We start from the raw sequence: 15,774 nt of genomic DNA, 5'->3' as shown, positions 1-15,774 counted from the left end.
CAATGTTCATTGCTCTGTAGTTTTCCTTGAATTTGTGGTAAAGATCTGTTTGCCAGATCAATTTACTTTGTTCAACATGGAGTCATATTGATCTTTCTGGCACTAGAGTCGATGAAATGTGTTTGTTGAAAAATTCTTCATATGCTCCAACTTCTTGAATCCCCTTGAGTCTACAATGCAAATACCACGAAGATAATAGCTGAGGACGCCCTTCTGCATATGCAAAGGTTAGGGAAGAAGGTATCAGCATTCTGGCTACTAGGGCTTGTGCAAATTCAGAAAATCAAATAAGCAGATGTGGCAGCCAAGAAAGCCTGTTCTGAAATCCCACATTGTCAATCTGCTGTCCTGCATGCCATCACCTTGCTATTTAGTTGCAGAGTAAGACACTGATGGGAAGAAGAATGATTGGAAATGATGCAAAGTGTGGCTTATAACTCACCTGCAAATAGGACATAGGCTGATGATACAAGGCTTCCCACTCTGCTGAAAGGATCCTACAGTGTGGTGAAGAGAATTCACTGAACCACTCTTAATTGATTGTGTTTCATATGCCATTATGAGGGCAGATACTTGTTTACTCTATCTGTGTCAATAGACATTGAAACCACTGTGGTAGTACTTAAAAGATTTTGTGAATTGTCTTATCTACTTCCTAAGTTATTATGCAGTAAATTTGAGTGTATTGTCAGGGTGGCTATTTCAAGCTATTTTGTAAATGATCAGCCTGCCACACTCTCTGAGTTGTAATTTTAGCCCTGTTTTGTGTCTCAGTCCAGGTTTGTAGCGTGTCTTAGAACATCTACATCTACATCCATACTCCGCAAGCCACCTGACGGTGTGTGGCGGAGGGTACCCTGAGTACCTCTATTGGTTCTCCCTTTTATTCCAGTCTCATATTGTTCGTGGAAAGAAGGCTTGTCTGTATGCTTCTGTGTGGGCTGTAATCTCTCTGATTTTATCCTCATGGTCTCTTCGCGAGATATACATAGGAGGGAGCAATATACTGCTGGACTCTTCGGTGAAGGTATGTTCTCGAAACTTTAACAAAAGCCCGTACCGAGCTACTGAGCATCTCTCCTGCAGAGTCTTCCACTGGAGTTTATCTATCATCTCCGTAACACTTTCGCGATTACTAAATGATCCTGTAACGAAGCGCGCTGCTCTCCGTTGGATCTTCTCTATCTCTTCTATCAACCCTATCTGGTACAGATCCCACACCGCTGAGCAGTATTCAAGCAGCGGGCGAACAAGCGTACTGTAACCTACTTCCTTTGTTTTCGGATTGCATTTCCTTAGGATTCTTCCAATGAATCTCAGTCTGGCATCTGCTTTACCGACGATCAACTTTATATGATCATTCCATTTTAAATCACTCCTAATGCGTACTCCCAGATAATTTATGGAATTAACTGCTTCCAGTTGCTGACCTGCTATTTTATAGCTAAATGATAAGGGATCTATCTTTCTATGTACTCTCAGCACATTACACTTGCCCACATTGCGATTCAATTGCCATTCCCTGCACCATGCGTCAATTCACTGCAGATCCTCCTGCACACAAACTATGTTCACAGTTTGAGAAGTAGAATGTTACTGTGTGATCAAATATGAGGGAAAATAAGAAAGTGAGTGCAGCTCTACCTGTATTTCTGTGTACATCGTCTTAAGTATTGCACAGTGTAATCAAAGTCTAAACAAATTTTTCGATGATCTACAACTAGATGACACATGGTGTTATCTTATTGTGCACTCCATTTCAAAATAAAAGTCAAAATTTATTTAACATTATAAAAAAATTAAGTGAGAAATTTATTAATTTCACTGTCAAATACACCAGTCAGTATTTCTTTCACATGGTGCAACTCACCATATGGCCAATACGCACATCATATAAACAGACAGTGCTCCTAACTTCCAGAAATTCAGGTTCCTTTATATAGCTGAAAAGAGGAAATATCTGGAAGGAGGTCACTCAGAATATAAGTAAGAGGGTTCCACATTGTCCCAGGAGGGAAGATGCTACAGATAAGGCCACAATATGGTGGAAGGGGGGTGGGCTCAAATATGTGATTTCTTGGCGTGCTTGATCAAAATATTTTGAGTGTAGCTAAAAGCACTAGTATTAATATGTTAAGTTTAAACCAATATTTTACAATGAATACATGGACATACAATGGAAGAACGTCAGGATTTTGCAGAAGACCTAAACTCTATCCATCCTAATATAATATTCATAATGAAATTTGATAAAGCCAGCTAAATTTTCTTGATAGTATTAGTTAAGAGAAAAGAACATCGAAATAAGTGTCCAAGGAATAGAAAAGCAACTGGAATCACTCAATAGAGGAAAGTCCACTGGACCTGACGGGATACCAATTCGATTCTACACAGAGTACGCGAAAGAACTTGCCCCCCTTCTAACAGCCGTGTACCGCAAGTCTCTAGAGGAACGGAGGGTTCCAAATGATTGGAAAAGAGCACAGATAGTCCCAGTCTTCAAGAAGGGTCGTCGAGCAGATGCGCAAAACTATAGACCTATATCTCTTACGTCGATCTCTTGTAGAATTTTAGAACATGTTTTTTGCTCGCGTATCATGTCATTTCTGGAAACCCAGAATCTACTATGTAAGAATCAACATGGATTCCGGAAACAGCGATCGTGTGAGACCCAACTCGCCTTATTTGTTCATGAGACCCAGAAAATATTAGATACAGGCTCCCAGGTAGATGCTATTTTTCTTGACTTCCGGAAGGCGTTCGATACAGTTCCGCACTGTCGCCTGATAAACAAAGTAAGAGCCTACGGAATATCAGACCAGCTGTGTGGCTGGATTGAAGAGTTTTTAGCAAACAGAACACAGCATGTTGTTATCAATGGAGAGACGTCTACAGACGTTAAAGTAACCTCTGGCGTGCCACAGGGGAGTGTTATGGGACCATTGCTTTTCACAATATATATAAATGACTTAGTAGATAGTGTTGGAAGTTCCATGCGGCTTTTCGCGGATGATGCTGTAGTATACAGAGAAGTTGCTGCATTAGAAAATTGTAGCGAAATACAGGAAGATCTGCAGCGGATAGGCACTTGGTGCAGGGAGTGGCAACTGACCCTTAACATAGACAAATGTAATGTATTGCGAATACATAGAAAGAAGGATCCTTTATTGTATGATTATATGATAGCGGAACAAACACTGGTATAAGTTACTTCTGTAAAATATCTGGGAGTATGCGTACGGAACGATTTGAAGTGGAATGATCATATAAAATTAATTGTTGGTAAGGCGGGTACCAGGTTGAGATTCATTGGGAGAGTGCTTAGAAAATGTAGTCCATCAACAAAGGAGGTGGCTTACAAAACACTCGTTCGACCTATACTTGAGTATTGCTCATCAGTGTGGGATCCGTACCAGGTCGGGTTGACGGAGGAGATAGAGAAGATCCAAAGAAGAGCGGCGTGTTTCGTCACTGGGTTGTTTGGTAACCGTGATAGCGTTACGGAGATGTTTAATAAACTCAAGTGGCAGACTCTGCAAGAGAGGCGCTCTGCATCGCGGTGTAGCTTGCTCGCCAGGTTTCGAGAGGGTGCGTTTCTGGATGAGGTATCGAATATATTGCTTCCCCCTACTTATACTTCCCGAGGAGATCACGAATGTAAAATTAGAGAGATTAGAGCGCGCACGGAGGCTTTCAGACAGTCGTTCTTCCCGCGAACCATACGCGACTGGAACAGGAAAGGGAGGTAATGACAGTGGCACGTAAAGTGCCCTCCGCCACACACCGTTGGGTGGCTTGCGGAGTATCAATGTAGATGTAGATGTAGAACACATGGGTCCCTTAGCTGCAGAACTTACTGAAAATCGGCACTGGAAGACCTCAAGTCTCTGGTCCATGGACTTTTAACACAGTGAAATAATGACAGCCCTACTAAAGAACTGAAATGCCTGTAATGATATTCCAAAGGAGTGAGTACCCAGATTCACCAAAGTTGTATGCATGGGAGTCAAAAATCAAGAATACCTGTGGAGGAGATGAAGTTCAATAAGGGGAAACCAAAGGTTGCTTATCTACTACCATTTGCTGGCTCAACATCCAAACAAATCAGCACATTCATGCAGAAACACAACATCCAGTCCATTTCACACCCACCAAAAAAGATAAAAGGTCTGCTTTGTAATGTTAAACAGGCCTTCAAAACCTGGGAGCCTACTGCATGTAGTTCCAGTGTTGTGTATTGTATGTGGGACATACAATCATAACAGTCTAGGAGAGGTGCAGCAAACAAAAGTACACACCAAACTAAAAAAATTAAGCAAGTAGTTGTTATCAAACTCTGCCTGGAATAAAACTATAAAATATGACAAGACCAGTATCATGATTCAGGGTCAAAGTGTCTGGGACAACACAATAATAAATCTATCAACGTAGGGTGTTGGAAAATCTTATAAACAAGGATGGAGTTATCATTAAATGCAAACATTTTAGGTTATGCTTTACCATGACTGGCAACAGTAAACTTGTTGTTTCATGCAATGAAGTTATCAGTTTAAGCAAGACATGGGATACTGCACTCACTTAATTAAGATCCCTCTGCCAATCTTCCAACAAAAAGGTGGAAAGTAGCAGTAATGTTTGTCATGGAGCAGTCTTTCCAGAAGCACAAGCGATGTGCCATTTCATTCAGAGTCTCTGTCTTACTTGGTTGAATAGGGAACAAGGGAAAGTAAAATATGCAGCCTTCATGCTCTTGGAGTAGCATCACTTACTTGAATCCCATATATTGGATGAGGCATCTCTCTCTCTTTTTGACGCACAAGTGTCGGAAGTTCCATGCGGCTTTTCGCGGATGATGCTGTAGTATACAGAGAAGTTGCAGCATTAGAAAATTGTAGCGAAATGCAGGAAGATCTGCAGCGGATAGGCACTTGGTGCAGGGAGTGGCAACTGACCCTTAACATAGACAAATGTAATGTATTGCGAATACATAGAAAGAAGGATCCTTTATTGTATGATTATATGATAGCGGAACAAACACTGGTAGCAGTTACTTCTGTAAAATATCTGGGAGTATGCGTGCGGAACGATTTGAAGTGGAATGATCATATAAAATTGATTGTTGGTAAGGCGGGTACCAGGTTGAGATTCATTGGGAGAGTGCTTAGAAAATGTAGTCCATCAACAAAGGAGGTGGCTTACAAAACACTCGTTCGACCTATACTTGAGTATTGCTCATCAGTGTGGGATCCGTACCAGATCGGTCTGACGGAAGAGATAGAGAAGATCCAAAGAAGAGCGGCGCGTTTCGTCACAGGGTTATTTGGTAACCGTGATAGCGTTACGGAGATGTTTAATAAACTCAAGTGGCAGACTCTGCAAGAGAGGCGCTCTGCATCGCGGTGTAGCTTGCTCACCAGGTTTCGAGAGGGTGCGTTTCTGGATGAGGTATCGAATATATTGCTTCCCCCTACTTATACCTCCCGAGGAGATCACGAATGTAAAATTAGAGAGATTAGAGCGCGCACGGAGGCTTTCAGACAGTCGTTCTTCCCGCGAACCATACGCGACTGGAACAGGAAAGGGAGGTAATGACAGTGGCACGTAAAGTGTCCTCCGCCACACACCGTTGGGTGGCTTGCGGAGTATCAATGTAGATGTAGATGTAGATAAATAACTATTCTCACTTTGATGAATAGTCACAATGGTGTGTAAAGTAACTACTGACATATTTTTGTAACCACGCCAACTACTGAGATGAATATATAATATTTTTCCAGATGAAACTATGAAATTTGTTTGGTTCCAAAATAGTTGTTCTAGATGAGTTCTGCAGCTCTTTATGGATTTGATAATGTTCTCCAAAAGTTATAACAGTTTTAGCCCAATCTTCTTTAGTAAAAAAACATTGTAGACCCAAAAACAGTTACAAATTAATAAAATAAATATTTACAAGTAGCACAATTAAAATTAACTTCAGCTGCCAATATGAGTTTACATCAACATACATACTCCACAAGACACCTTACAATGTATAGTGGGAGAGTACTATGTAGCTACTCCACTCTCAAATGGAGAAACCGCTGTCTACATGCCTTGGTTGCAGTAGAATTGCTCTGTCATCTGATGCAAATTCCTATTCTCTGAACTTTCCTGATAATGTTTTACAAAAGAAAGGACATCTTCTCTCCAGACACTTAATTTCAATGGAGTATTTCCATAATACTACTTGTGTGTAGATCAAATTTACCAGTGACTAGTCTAGCAGCATACCTCTGAATTGCTTCAATACTTCCTTTAATCTGACCTGGTAGGGATCACAAACACTCAAGTAGTGCTCAAGACTGGCTCACTTAAGTGTTTTTTACATGACCTCATTTGTAGATGAGTTACACATTTGTAGAATTAATGCAGTAAACCAAAGTCATCAATTCATATGCGCTACAACCAATCCTATGTGCTTATTCCATTTCACGTCACTTTGCAACATTATGTCTAGATATTAAATCAATGTGAATAAGTCAAGCAGTTCAACATTTAGAGCAAGCTGCCATTCATCATAGCAAATAAGATGGGCGCGCGCGCCCACACACACACACACACACACACACACACACACACACACACACACACACACACACACCTCTACCTCTCTCTCTCTCTCTCTCTCTCTCTCTCTCTCTCTCTCTCTCTCCCTGGATATTTTGCTAAAGAGACCTGGTCCCCAAAGGATAATTACAGAGCAATAATGTAATTATGATTATTTGATTTACCACCACAGGTACCACTGTTTTTGTGAAAATATTTACACAGCAGGGGAAGGATCTGTAGGTACAGCTGCAAAAAGGGTGATTTAATTTTCATCACAGCAGGAAAAACTCAGCTAGTATTGTCCTGACATTCTTCCATTGCATTCAGTAAACCCATACAGAAGGTGCATATCAGGTAACTCTTTGTTAGAGAACCTATATGTACGTACGTGTATCACTGTTAACACAGAACTAACACTGCTGGCAAAACAAACCTGAAACAGAATTGAGCAGTACTGAATGAAAGCATGAGGGTGAAGGGTTCATCAAGTGTGTTTCCAAACAAGTCACATAGCAAACACTGCAGACATTGGCCATGTTGTGCAGATAGTTTCAGTAAAGTACAGTTTCAAAGCTAAATGGGAATCAGAAGTAAATAATAATAATAATAATAATAATAATAATAATAATAATAATAATGAAATGCAATTTCTTTGTAGAAGACCACCAGAGACTATGAATCCCTTAAAACTAAATACTCAGAAAATATCCATGAATCACCTCCACAATTTGTCAGTCGACATAAGTCTCAACCTGTATAGTTCTGCCGCCATAGCCAAGCACTGCCATGTGGAGGACCTTGATGGAAGGAGTGGAACAGATGCAGTTAGTCTGGTATTGCCAGTTGAATGAAAGGTAACAATTCTCAAAGCTGACAACAGCTGAGGGAGCAATGTGGTGACTCCATGCCCCTCTATACCACATCCAAATGATGCCATTGGAACAATGGCTGATGGATATCACGTGGGCCTCAGGGCAAGAATATCGTGTAAATATACATATATAAAGTATATACACTGAGGTGACAGATGGAATACCTCCTAATATCGTGTTGAACCTCCTTTTGCACAGTGTAGTCCAGTAACGCGACGTGGCATGGACTCAACAAGTTCGCAGATGTTCCATGCAGAAATATTCAACTATGCTGCCTCTGTAGCCATGCACAATTGTGAAAGTGTTGCCGTTTGTGCTTAAACAGACCTCTCGATTATGTCTCACAATGTTCGATCAGATTCATGTCGGGCAATCTGAGTAGCTAAATCATTTGCTCAAATTGTCCAGCATGTTCTTCAAACCAGTCGTGAACCATTGTGGCCTGGTGACATTGTGCATTGTCCTCCATAAAAATTCCATGATTGTCTGGGAACATGAAGTCCATGAATGGTGCAACTGATTTCCGAGTAGCCGAACACAACTATTTTCAGTCAATAACCGGTTCAATTGTACCAGCAGAATCAGTCCATTCCATGTAAACACAGCCCACACCATTATGGAGCCACCACCAGCTTGCACAGTGTCTTGTTGACAACCTAGATCCGTGACTTCATGGAGTCTGCACCACACTCGCACTGTACCGTTGGCTCTTACCAAGTGTAATCAAGCCTCATCTGACCAGATCATAGTTTTCCAGTTGTGTAGGGTCCAACTGATATGGTCATGAGTCCAGGAGAGGGACTGCAGGTGATATGCTTTTAGCAAAGGCACTTGGGTCGGCTGTCAGCTGCCGTATACCATTAATGCCAAATTTCACCACACTGTCCTAACAGATACAGTCATCATACATCCTACAGTGATGTCTGTAGTTATTTCTCTCAGTGCTGCTTTAGTGTTAGCACTGACAACTCTATGCAAATGTTGCTGCTCTCTATTATTAAGTGTTGTCCAGTGTGAGACTTAATACCTGAAATTTGACCGAGTAAGGTGATGCAGTGCTTAGCACACTGGACTCGCATTTGTGAAGGCGTCAGTTCAAACCTGCATCCGGCCATTCTGATTTGAGTTTTCTGTGATTTCCCTAAATCGCCTCAGGCAAATGCCGGGGTGGTTCCTTTGACAGGGCATGGCTGATTTCCTCACCCATCCTCCCCTAACTCGATGGGACCGATGACCTTGCTGTTTGGTCTCTTCCCCCAAATCAACTGACCGACCTTAAATTTGGTATTCTCAGCACACTCTTGACACAATGGAATTCGAGATATTGAATTTCCTAATGATTTCTGAAATGGAATGTCTCTTCAACTACCATTCCACGTTCAAAGTCTGTTAATTCCCTTTGTTCCATCATAATCACCTCAGAAACTTTTTCACATGAATCACCAGAATACAAATGACAAATTCACCAATGCACTGTTCTTTAATACCTTGTGTAGATGATACCACCACCATCTGTATCTGTGGATTTCACTATCCCATGACTTTTGTCATGTCAGTGTATGTTCACACGACATATATAAAAATCATAAGTGTATATATATATATATATATATATATATATATATATATATATATATATATATATATATCATCAAATGACTTTCTTGTCTAATTCTTCATTTTCTCCAGTGACAAGTGGTAGTATCATAGATAATTGGATGGAGCATGTCAGTCAGACAGTCTGATTTACTTCACAGGTAACTGCATTCCCTGGTCAACTATACTCCAGTCAAATGACTGCCCACTTCATTTCCTCCAGCTGGTCTCCACGTAGCCCATCTTCTCCTTGAATATAACTGTAAGGAGTGCACTATTCAGAAACTACTACCTACTCTGCCCTGACAGAGAAAAGTTAATGTTGTGACAGTTTGGAGTACAGTCTATTTATGTCTGTGTGCATAGTGACTGTAATGAGAGTTGCACTTCCTGAAGATAAATCCTCCCTCGTTTGAGGTTTAACCAAAACAATATTTCATTTTTCATCCATGACTTCTACATGCCTGCTAAAAGTTTCTCAACTTGTTCCCATATTTCATATGTCCATTACTACTTCCATCCTTCACAAGCTGCAGTGTTATTGGTAAATGACTAGTGGTATGCGGAAGAGAGTGATGACTGCTTTTAATCTATCAGCATACCCGCTGGCTGCTAACACCTGTAACTGCTCTGTGGAACATGTCGGCACACAATCCTAACTACAGAAGTTGTCGAGTGTAATGGCACACTTATTAAGGTGCTAAACTTGTACCTGAGAGAAGTGGGATTGAATTTAGGTTTTTGTGGTATTACTAAATTACTTCTTCTGAATGCCAGAGCAATTTCTTCAGCTATACCGTGACTGATTTCCTCACCCTTCCTTATTCTGTTGCGGTATTGTTTCATCTCAGAAAGCCTTGACATTGATAAAACACACTCTTCAGTGTGATAACAACAGTTGTTAGTGAAATTTGAACCACTACCTAAGCAGTAGCGCTTTGACTTGCGTCCACACTGTTGTTATTCTGCAGTGTTGACACTTTTGTCTTATATTGGCTGCAATTGTCAGTAGTGTTATAAAAAAAGTCATGAAGTTAGAAACAATATTGAGAGAAAAATATGTGTAAGAGACACTAAATCATTTCCAGGTGTTAGCAACTTCAATTTACTTGTACTATTGAAGAGAGGTGTTTTTATTTCCCTCTCCACAATCTTTCATATATAGAGCTATATTATGTATCTGAATACATAAACATCTTTTACTAAACAATATGTAAGATTGTTTGTTCTTCTGTAACTTTTTTTTAATTTTTAGTAATCAAATTCATTACTTATTCATTTCTGATGAACACATTTCAGGTTTTGAACAGCAGTAGTCAGGAGGAAATGAGCAAGAATTTGGTGCAGTATATAATAATGCGGGGGGACCTAGCAAAGTCTTCCAAATGGAATGCTGGAGCACTTGTTGCACAAGCGTGTCATGGTGTCTCAGCCGTTTTGCATTTGTATTACAATGATGAGAATGTGCAGGAGTATCTGTGTGATGTTGACAGAATGCATAAAGTTGTCTTGGAGGTGAGACTATGCCCATAATGTAAAAACCCACAAAGTATTCTGTTAGTTCACTCCTGTTTATTGCCTACCATTGTTTTGTAAGAAATCGTTCATTTATTGACCATTCCAGGGCATAGTAAATCTTAATGCTGTATTAAGAGTATGCTTAAAAAGATAGACTTTCATTTATTTTTTAAGCATGTAGCATCTTTCAAACCTCACATTAATATAATATTTGCCTAGTACACAGAGATTATTCACTCAAGAAACATTTGTTATATGTGGTATTAATCAATATATGTGCTTGTTTTAGTTACCATGTGTTCTTTAGTAATTATTGTTGCTACAGCTGCCTCATAGTCACTAATAATAGTTTTGATATAGATGTCCTCAAAGAGGTTAACAGTACGTCCCAAAAATGGTTTATTTTATTGGTGCCATGTTAATACCATTCTTACTACAGTTCTCCTTTAATTGTCTTACACACAACTATTTTTGAGCTGTGAACTGATTTAAAGTATTTTGTCAGAACAAGGAAATTTATATAAAAGGCATGTCATATTTATAAGGCATGTCATGAGCCCATTAAAATTGTGTGCATCAAGTGGATCTTCATTAGTCATGGTGAGACCTTGTATTTAAAAGGTATGTACATGCCAACTAGTGTTGCTGGAGGTCATGGTGCCACATGCAAGTTCTTACAATGTCTATATTCTGACCCTTGTGTTAGAATATTGAGAGTGAGTGACAGAGCATTGGGGAATAGCTTGAGGCCACAAAAAATATCCAGTTTCTCATGGGCCTGCACTTTGCTGAAGAGACAATAGATCTTAGAGACCTAGCTGCTTATCTTACTTTTTGTTTGGAAACAATAAACTGCAGAACTTTATGATTCAAAGATAAGTTAGTATAGAATAAGTGGAATTAAGAAAAATCATATGGGAAATATTAGGTTTATCAGGAGTGTGGTAACATAAAAGTGTTACGACTCATCACTTCATTCAAGGCTAGTTCTTGAATCTTTGTTAATACTCTCTCAGGATAGGTTATGTCTATCTTCAAAAGTCTGCCGTTTCAGTTCCTTCAGTATCTCTGTGATATTCTCCCATGGATTAAACAAACCTTTGGCCATTCGTGCTGCCCTTCTCTGTAAATGTTCAATATTCTTTGTTAGTCCTATCTGGTGTGGGTCCCACACACTTGAGCAATATTCTGGGATAGGTCATTGATATTATAGTTATTAGATACTATGTTCTTTCGTTTTGTGAAGTGCACAATTTTACATTTCTGAACATTTAGGGCAAGTTACCAATTTCTGCACTATGTTGAAATCTTATCAAAATCTGACTGAATATTTATGCAGCTTCTCTTAGATAGTACTTCATCATAGATAACTGCATAATCTGCACAAAGACTGATTTTACTATTAATATTGTCTGCAAAGCCATTAATATATAACATGAACAACAAGGGCCTCAACACACTTCCCTGGGGCACTCCTGAAGCTACTTCTACATCTGACGATGACTCTCCATCCATGATAACATGCTGTGTCCTCCCTACAAAGAAGTCCTCAATCCAGTCACAAATTTCATTTGATACGCCATATGATCGTACTTTTGACAATAAGTGTAGGTGCGGTACCGAGTCATACACTTTGTGGAAATCAAGAAATACTGCATCTACCTGGTTGCCTTGATCAAAATCTTTCAGTATGTCAAGTGAGAAAAGTGTGAGTTAGATTTCATATGATCAGTGTTTTTGAAAACCATGCTGTTGGCATTGAGGAAGTCATTCTGTTCATTATGTTTGAGCTCAGAATATGTTCTTATATTCTACAACAAATCAATATCAATGATATTGGATGGTAGCAGGAAGACACAGTAAGTTATCTTGGATGGAGAGTCACTGATAGATGTAGAGCTAAGTTTGGGTGTGTTAGAGGGAATTGTTTTGGGACTGTTGCTGTTCATGTTGTATATTAATGATCTTACAGACAATATTAATTGTAACCTGAGACTTTTTTTAGGTGATGGTGTTATGTATAATGAAATACTGTCTGAAAGAAGCTGCACAAATGTTCACTCAGATCTTGATAAGATTTCAAAGTGGTGTAAAGACTGGCAGCTTGCTTTAAATATGTAGAAATGTAAAATTGTGAACTTCATGAAATGAAAAAATGAAGTCAGTTAGTTCATACAAATACTTGGATTAAGCATTTGCACAGATATGAAATGGAACGATACATAGGCTCAATTGCAGCATAATCAAATTATTTAAAAATTCTCATTTTTTCATTTTATCGTTATTGATTACCCTATCTGGTGGTGCATGACTAATTAGGAATTTAATACTTTAGAATATGACTACAATAAAAATGACCTTCAAAATAAATGGATAAGGCAGCAGGTTCTTTGTTTACTGTAATTAATATAAGTTTTGTATTCTTGTCTCATGTAACTGCTTTCCAGATAAGGTCCGAATCGAATATAAAGCATTAACTCTGAAACTGTTTTTGAAATCTTGTCAGTGACCTCAAATTAAATCATTTGTTAATATTCTCTGAATTGAAAGGGATGTAGTGAGATGTACACTATTTTGCATTTCAATAATCAAACACTTTATTACAATAAACTGTACAGATACCTTTTCCTAAGTTCAATGTACTCCTCAATAACTACAAATGAGTGGAGTTTTACAATGGCCATCATTACTTTTTTGTAATACCCTTTAGTGACCAGTGAGTCATATCAGTATTGGCAAGGAGTCATACTCTACGGGTGTGACTTCTCTGAATTGTTACATACCAGAGTAAAGCAAATTTCCTAATATTTCATAAGGCATATATTATAGTACATAAACCAGGTGGCAGAATGTGGTTTATTGGTAGAATACCAGGAAAATGCAATCAACCTGCAAGGGAGATGCATAGAAAACACTCGTGCAAAACATCCTGCTCAAGTGTATGGAACCAGCAGCAACTGGGACTAACAGGGGATGCTGAATGAATACAAAGATGGGCAGCATGAATGGTCATAGGTTTGTTTGAACCATGGGAGTGTTTACGAAGGTGCAGAAAAGACCGAGCTGACAGAAGCTTGAATAAAGACTCAATCTATCCTGTGAAAATGTCATTATAAAACTTTTACAACCAACTACCAACTTTAAGTGTTGAATTTGGGAATATATTACAATCCCCAACATATCACTCACATAGGGATCACAAAGACAAAATTGACTAATTACAGCATTAAAAAAAAACTATTAGCGGTACAATGGGCTGTACCATCTGCCTGCACTTCACAGTGATATGTGGAGTGTAGATGTAATAAGTGCAAGAAAGTTGTGGAGATTTTCTCGAAACATCTGGGCCAGCACTACAGACTAGTGTACAACTTCACAAACTGTAATGGGAGATGAGAGTCATAAATACAGAATGAATAAATCTGTCTAAATTACCTCTTTACTGTAAGCTGGTGGAAGAGATGAATGTGTGGATCAATTCGTCTGCATTGTCTAGGGATACCTGCACATGTCAGCGTTACCTGTTCCCAAAAAAATTTATAAAGTTCAGATCTATGTGGACCACCTCAAATGATTTAGGTGGCTCTTGGATCAGCATAAATATGTAAACTGAATTTATTGTACTAAACATGAATCAGAGTGATCATTCAAAATCAGGGATCATGAACTTGATACAAGCAGGTGCTTGATGAAATGCCACCAATCAATTTTGCTGAATATTAAAGTTCAGGTAATAAAACTGCACCATTAATGTATCAAAATTCCTGCAAAGTTCAAGAGTCTGAGTCTGTAATCAAGCTAACATTACTTTTTATAAGTGCTATTCACTCCTCATCATAACTTGGAATTTTCTCTGAGCCTCACGTTAGGCTACCACATTAAAATTTATAGGTATCAAGGAACGTTAGAGTACTGACAGTATTAGCGAATATGGGTGAATCGATGCCCAAACCACTTTATGACACTGAACTGATGCTAAGAATTATGCAAAATCAAACCGGCTGCCTCCCCAAGCCTCCCTCTGCAGCTTTCCAAAACCAACTGTCCTCATCTCTTGTAGTTTTGTGCTTGTAAGCTACCGCATCTCCTTGGTTTCGGTTCTGATGTCACAAATCAGTTTCAGAATGTGATTGCCAGTACAATACAAATTATTTAAATCGAGTATCTTACATAAAATGATAAGCACTATTGCATGCTTGCTATCAAAACAAGAAAAACAATACTAGTAGACAGATTTTACCTTGCAAGAGAATGACTGTTTTTAAAGTTATTTGGAACTGTGCAAATTTATCGTATCAAATAAACATAAGTAAATCATTTAATATGTACGTATGTATAGTGCTTTTCCTACAAAAAATTGTCTCCTATTAACACTCAAGTACTCCAATTGGTGATATCTCTCACCTTTCTCTTGTAATTTACATATTTGATTTTTACCTTTTTATTTATCAATGTTTATAAATAAATGTCACTAAAGTATATCTTCTGAAAGTGTATTATGACACTGTAGTACTTCTAGATTGACGTGCCGTTGGCTGCCAGTCTGTTTTTTCACGATACTTCATTACTAACTAGTTAATTTAGTAATTATAATACTTTATGCTATTGCACCAGTTTGATATAATGTACTGCAATTCTGATAGACTGAACTGCTAACTTTTCCCATTAGCTATCCAGTGATACTTTGACTGTTGAAATATGGTAAGCATTTCTTATGCTATTAGTTTTACAAGTGCTAGCATGCTTTCCTACCTTTCATTGTGAATATCTTTCAGTCTAGTTGTATTGAGGAGTCATTATTACTAATAATTTCATTTCTTCATTTACTATATGCAGGTATATTCGATAATTATGTAGGATATTGGGACCTACATTTAATACATTCCTCTGTAATATCCTTCATCATAATCTAGCCATACTGCATGTGTTCAGGATGGCAACCATTATCCACCATCAACAATTAGTGTCTATCAGATTTTCCATTATGTCACTTCTCGTGTCTAACTGTTTATCTGCTCTGAGGCGTAGCACCTGCTTGCAGTCCAGATGTACCCTACCACCACACAAAAATATTCACCAGCATAAGCACATATTCGGCCTAGCCAGTGCCCTGGGCAGAACAAGCCTATGACCTGCCAAACTCAACTTCCATACACACATCAGGTCTGTCACATCACAACATATGTGCGTCGTGGATATG

The 15,774-nt window shown here is 38.8% G+C and overlaps 1 protein-coding gene across 4 annotated transcripts in view; it reads left to right on the top strand.

Annotated features, from left to right (window-relative positions):
• LOC124713425 (putative peptidyl-tRNA hydrolase PTRHD1) overlaps positions 1-15,774 on the top strand; it is a 45,417-nt gene that overhangs the window by 7,201 nt on the left and 22,442 nt on the right. For all 4 annotated transcript variants that reach the window (XM_047242949.1, XM_047242946.1, XM_047242947.1 and 1 more), the window contains one exon: positions 10,356-10,571. In XM_047242949.1, the coding sequence (XP_047098905.1) occupies positions 10,383-10,571 (189 nt within the window). In that variant the 5' untranslated portion in view covers positions 10,356-10,382. The remainder of the gene's footprint in view (positions 1-10,355; positions 10,572-15,774) is intronic.

This window comes from Schistocerca piceifrons, chromosome 1, assembly GCF_021461385.2.
Source record: "Schistocerca piceifrons isolate TAMUIC-IGC-003096 chromosome 1, iqSchPice1.1, whole genome shotgun sequence".
Taxonomy (NCBI): domain Eukaryota; kingdom Metazoa; phylum Arthropoda; class Insecta; order Orthoptera; family Acrididae; genus Schistocerca; species Schistocerca piceifrons.
Note: the sequence above shows the minus strand (reverse complement) of the source record. Positions and strands in the feature narration are given on the sequence as shown.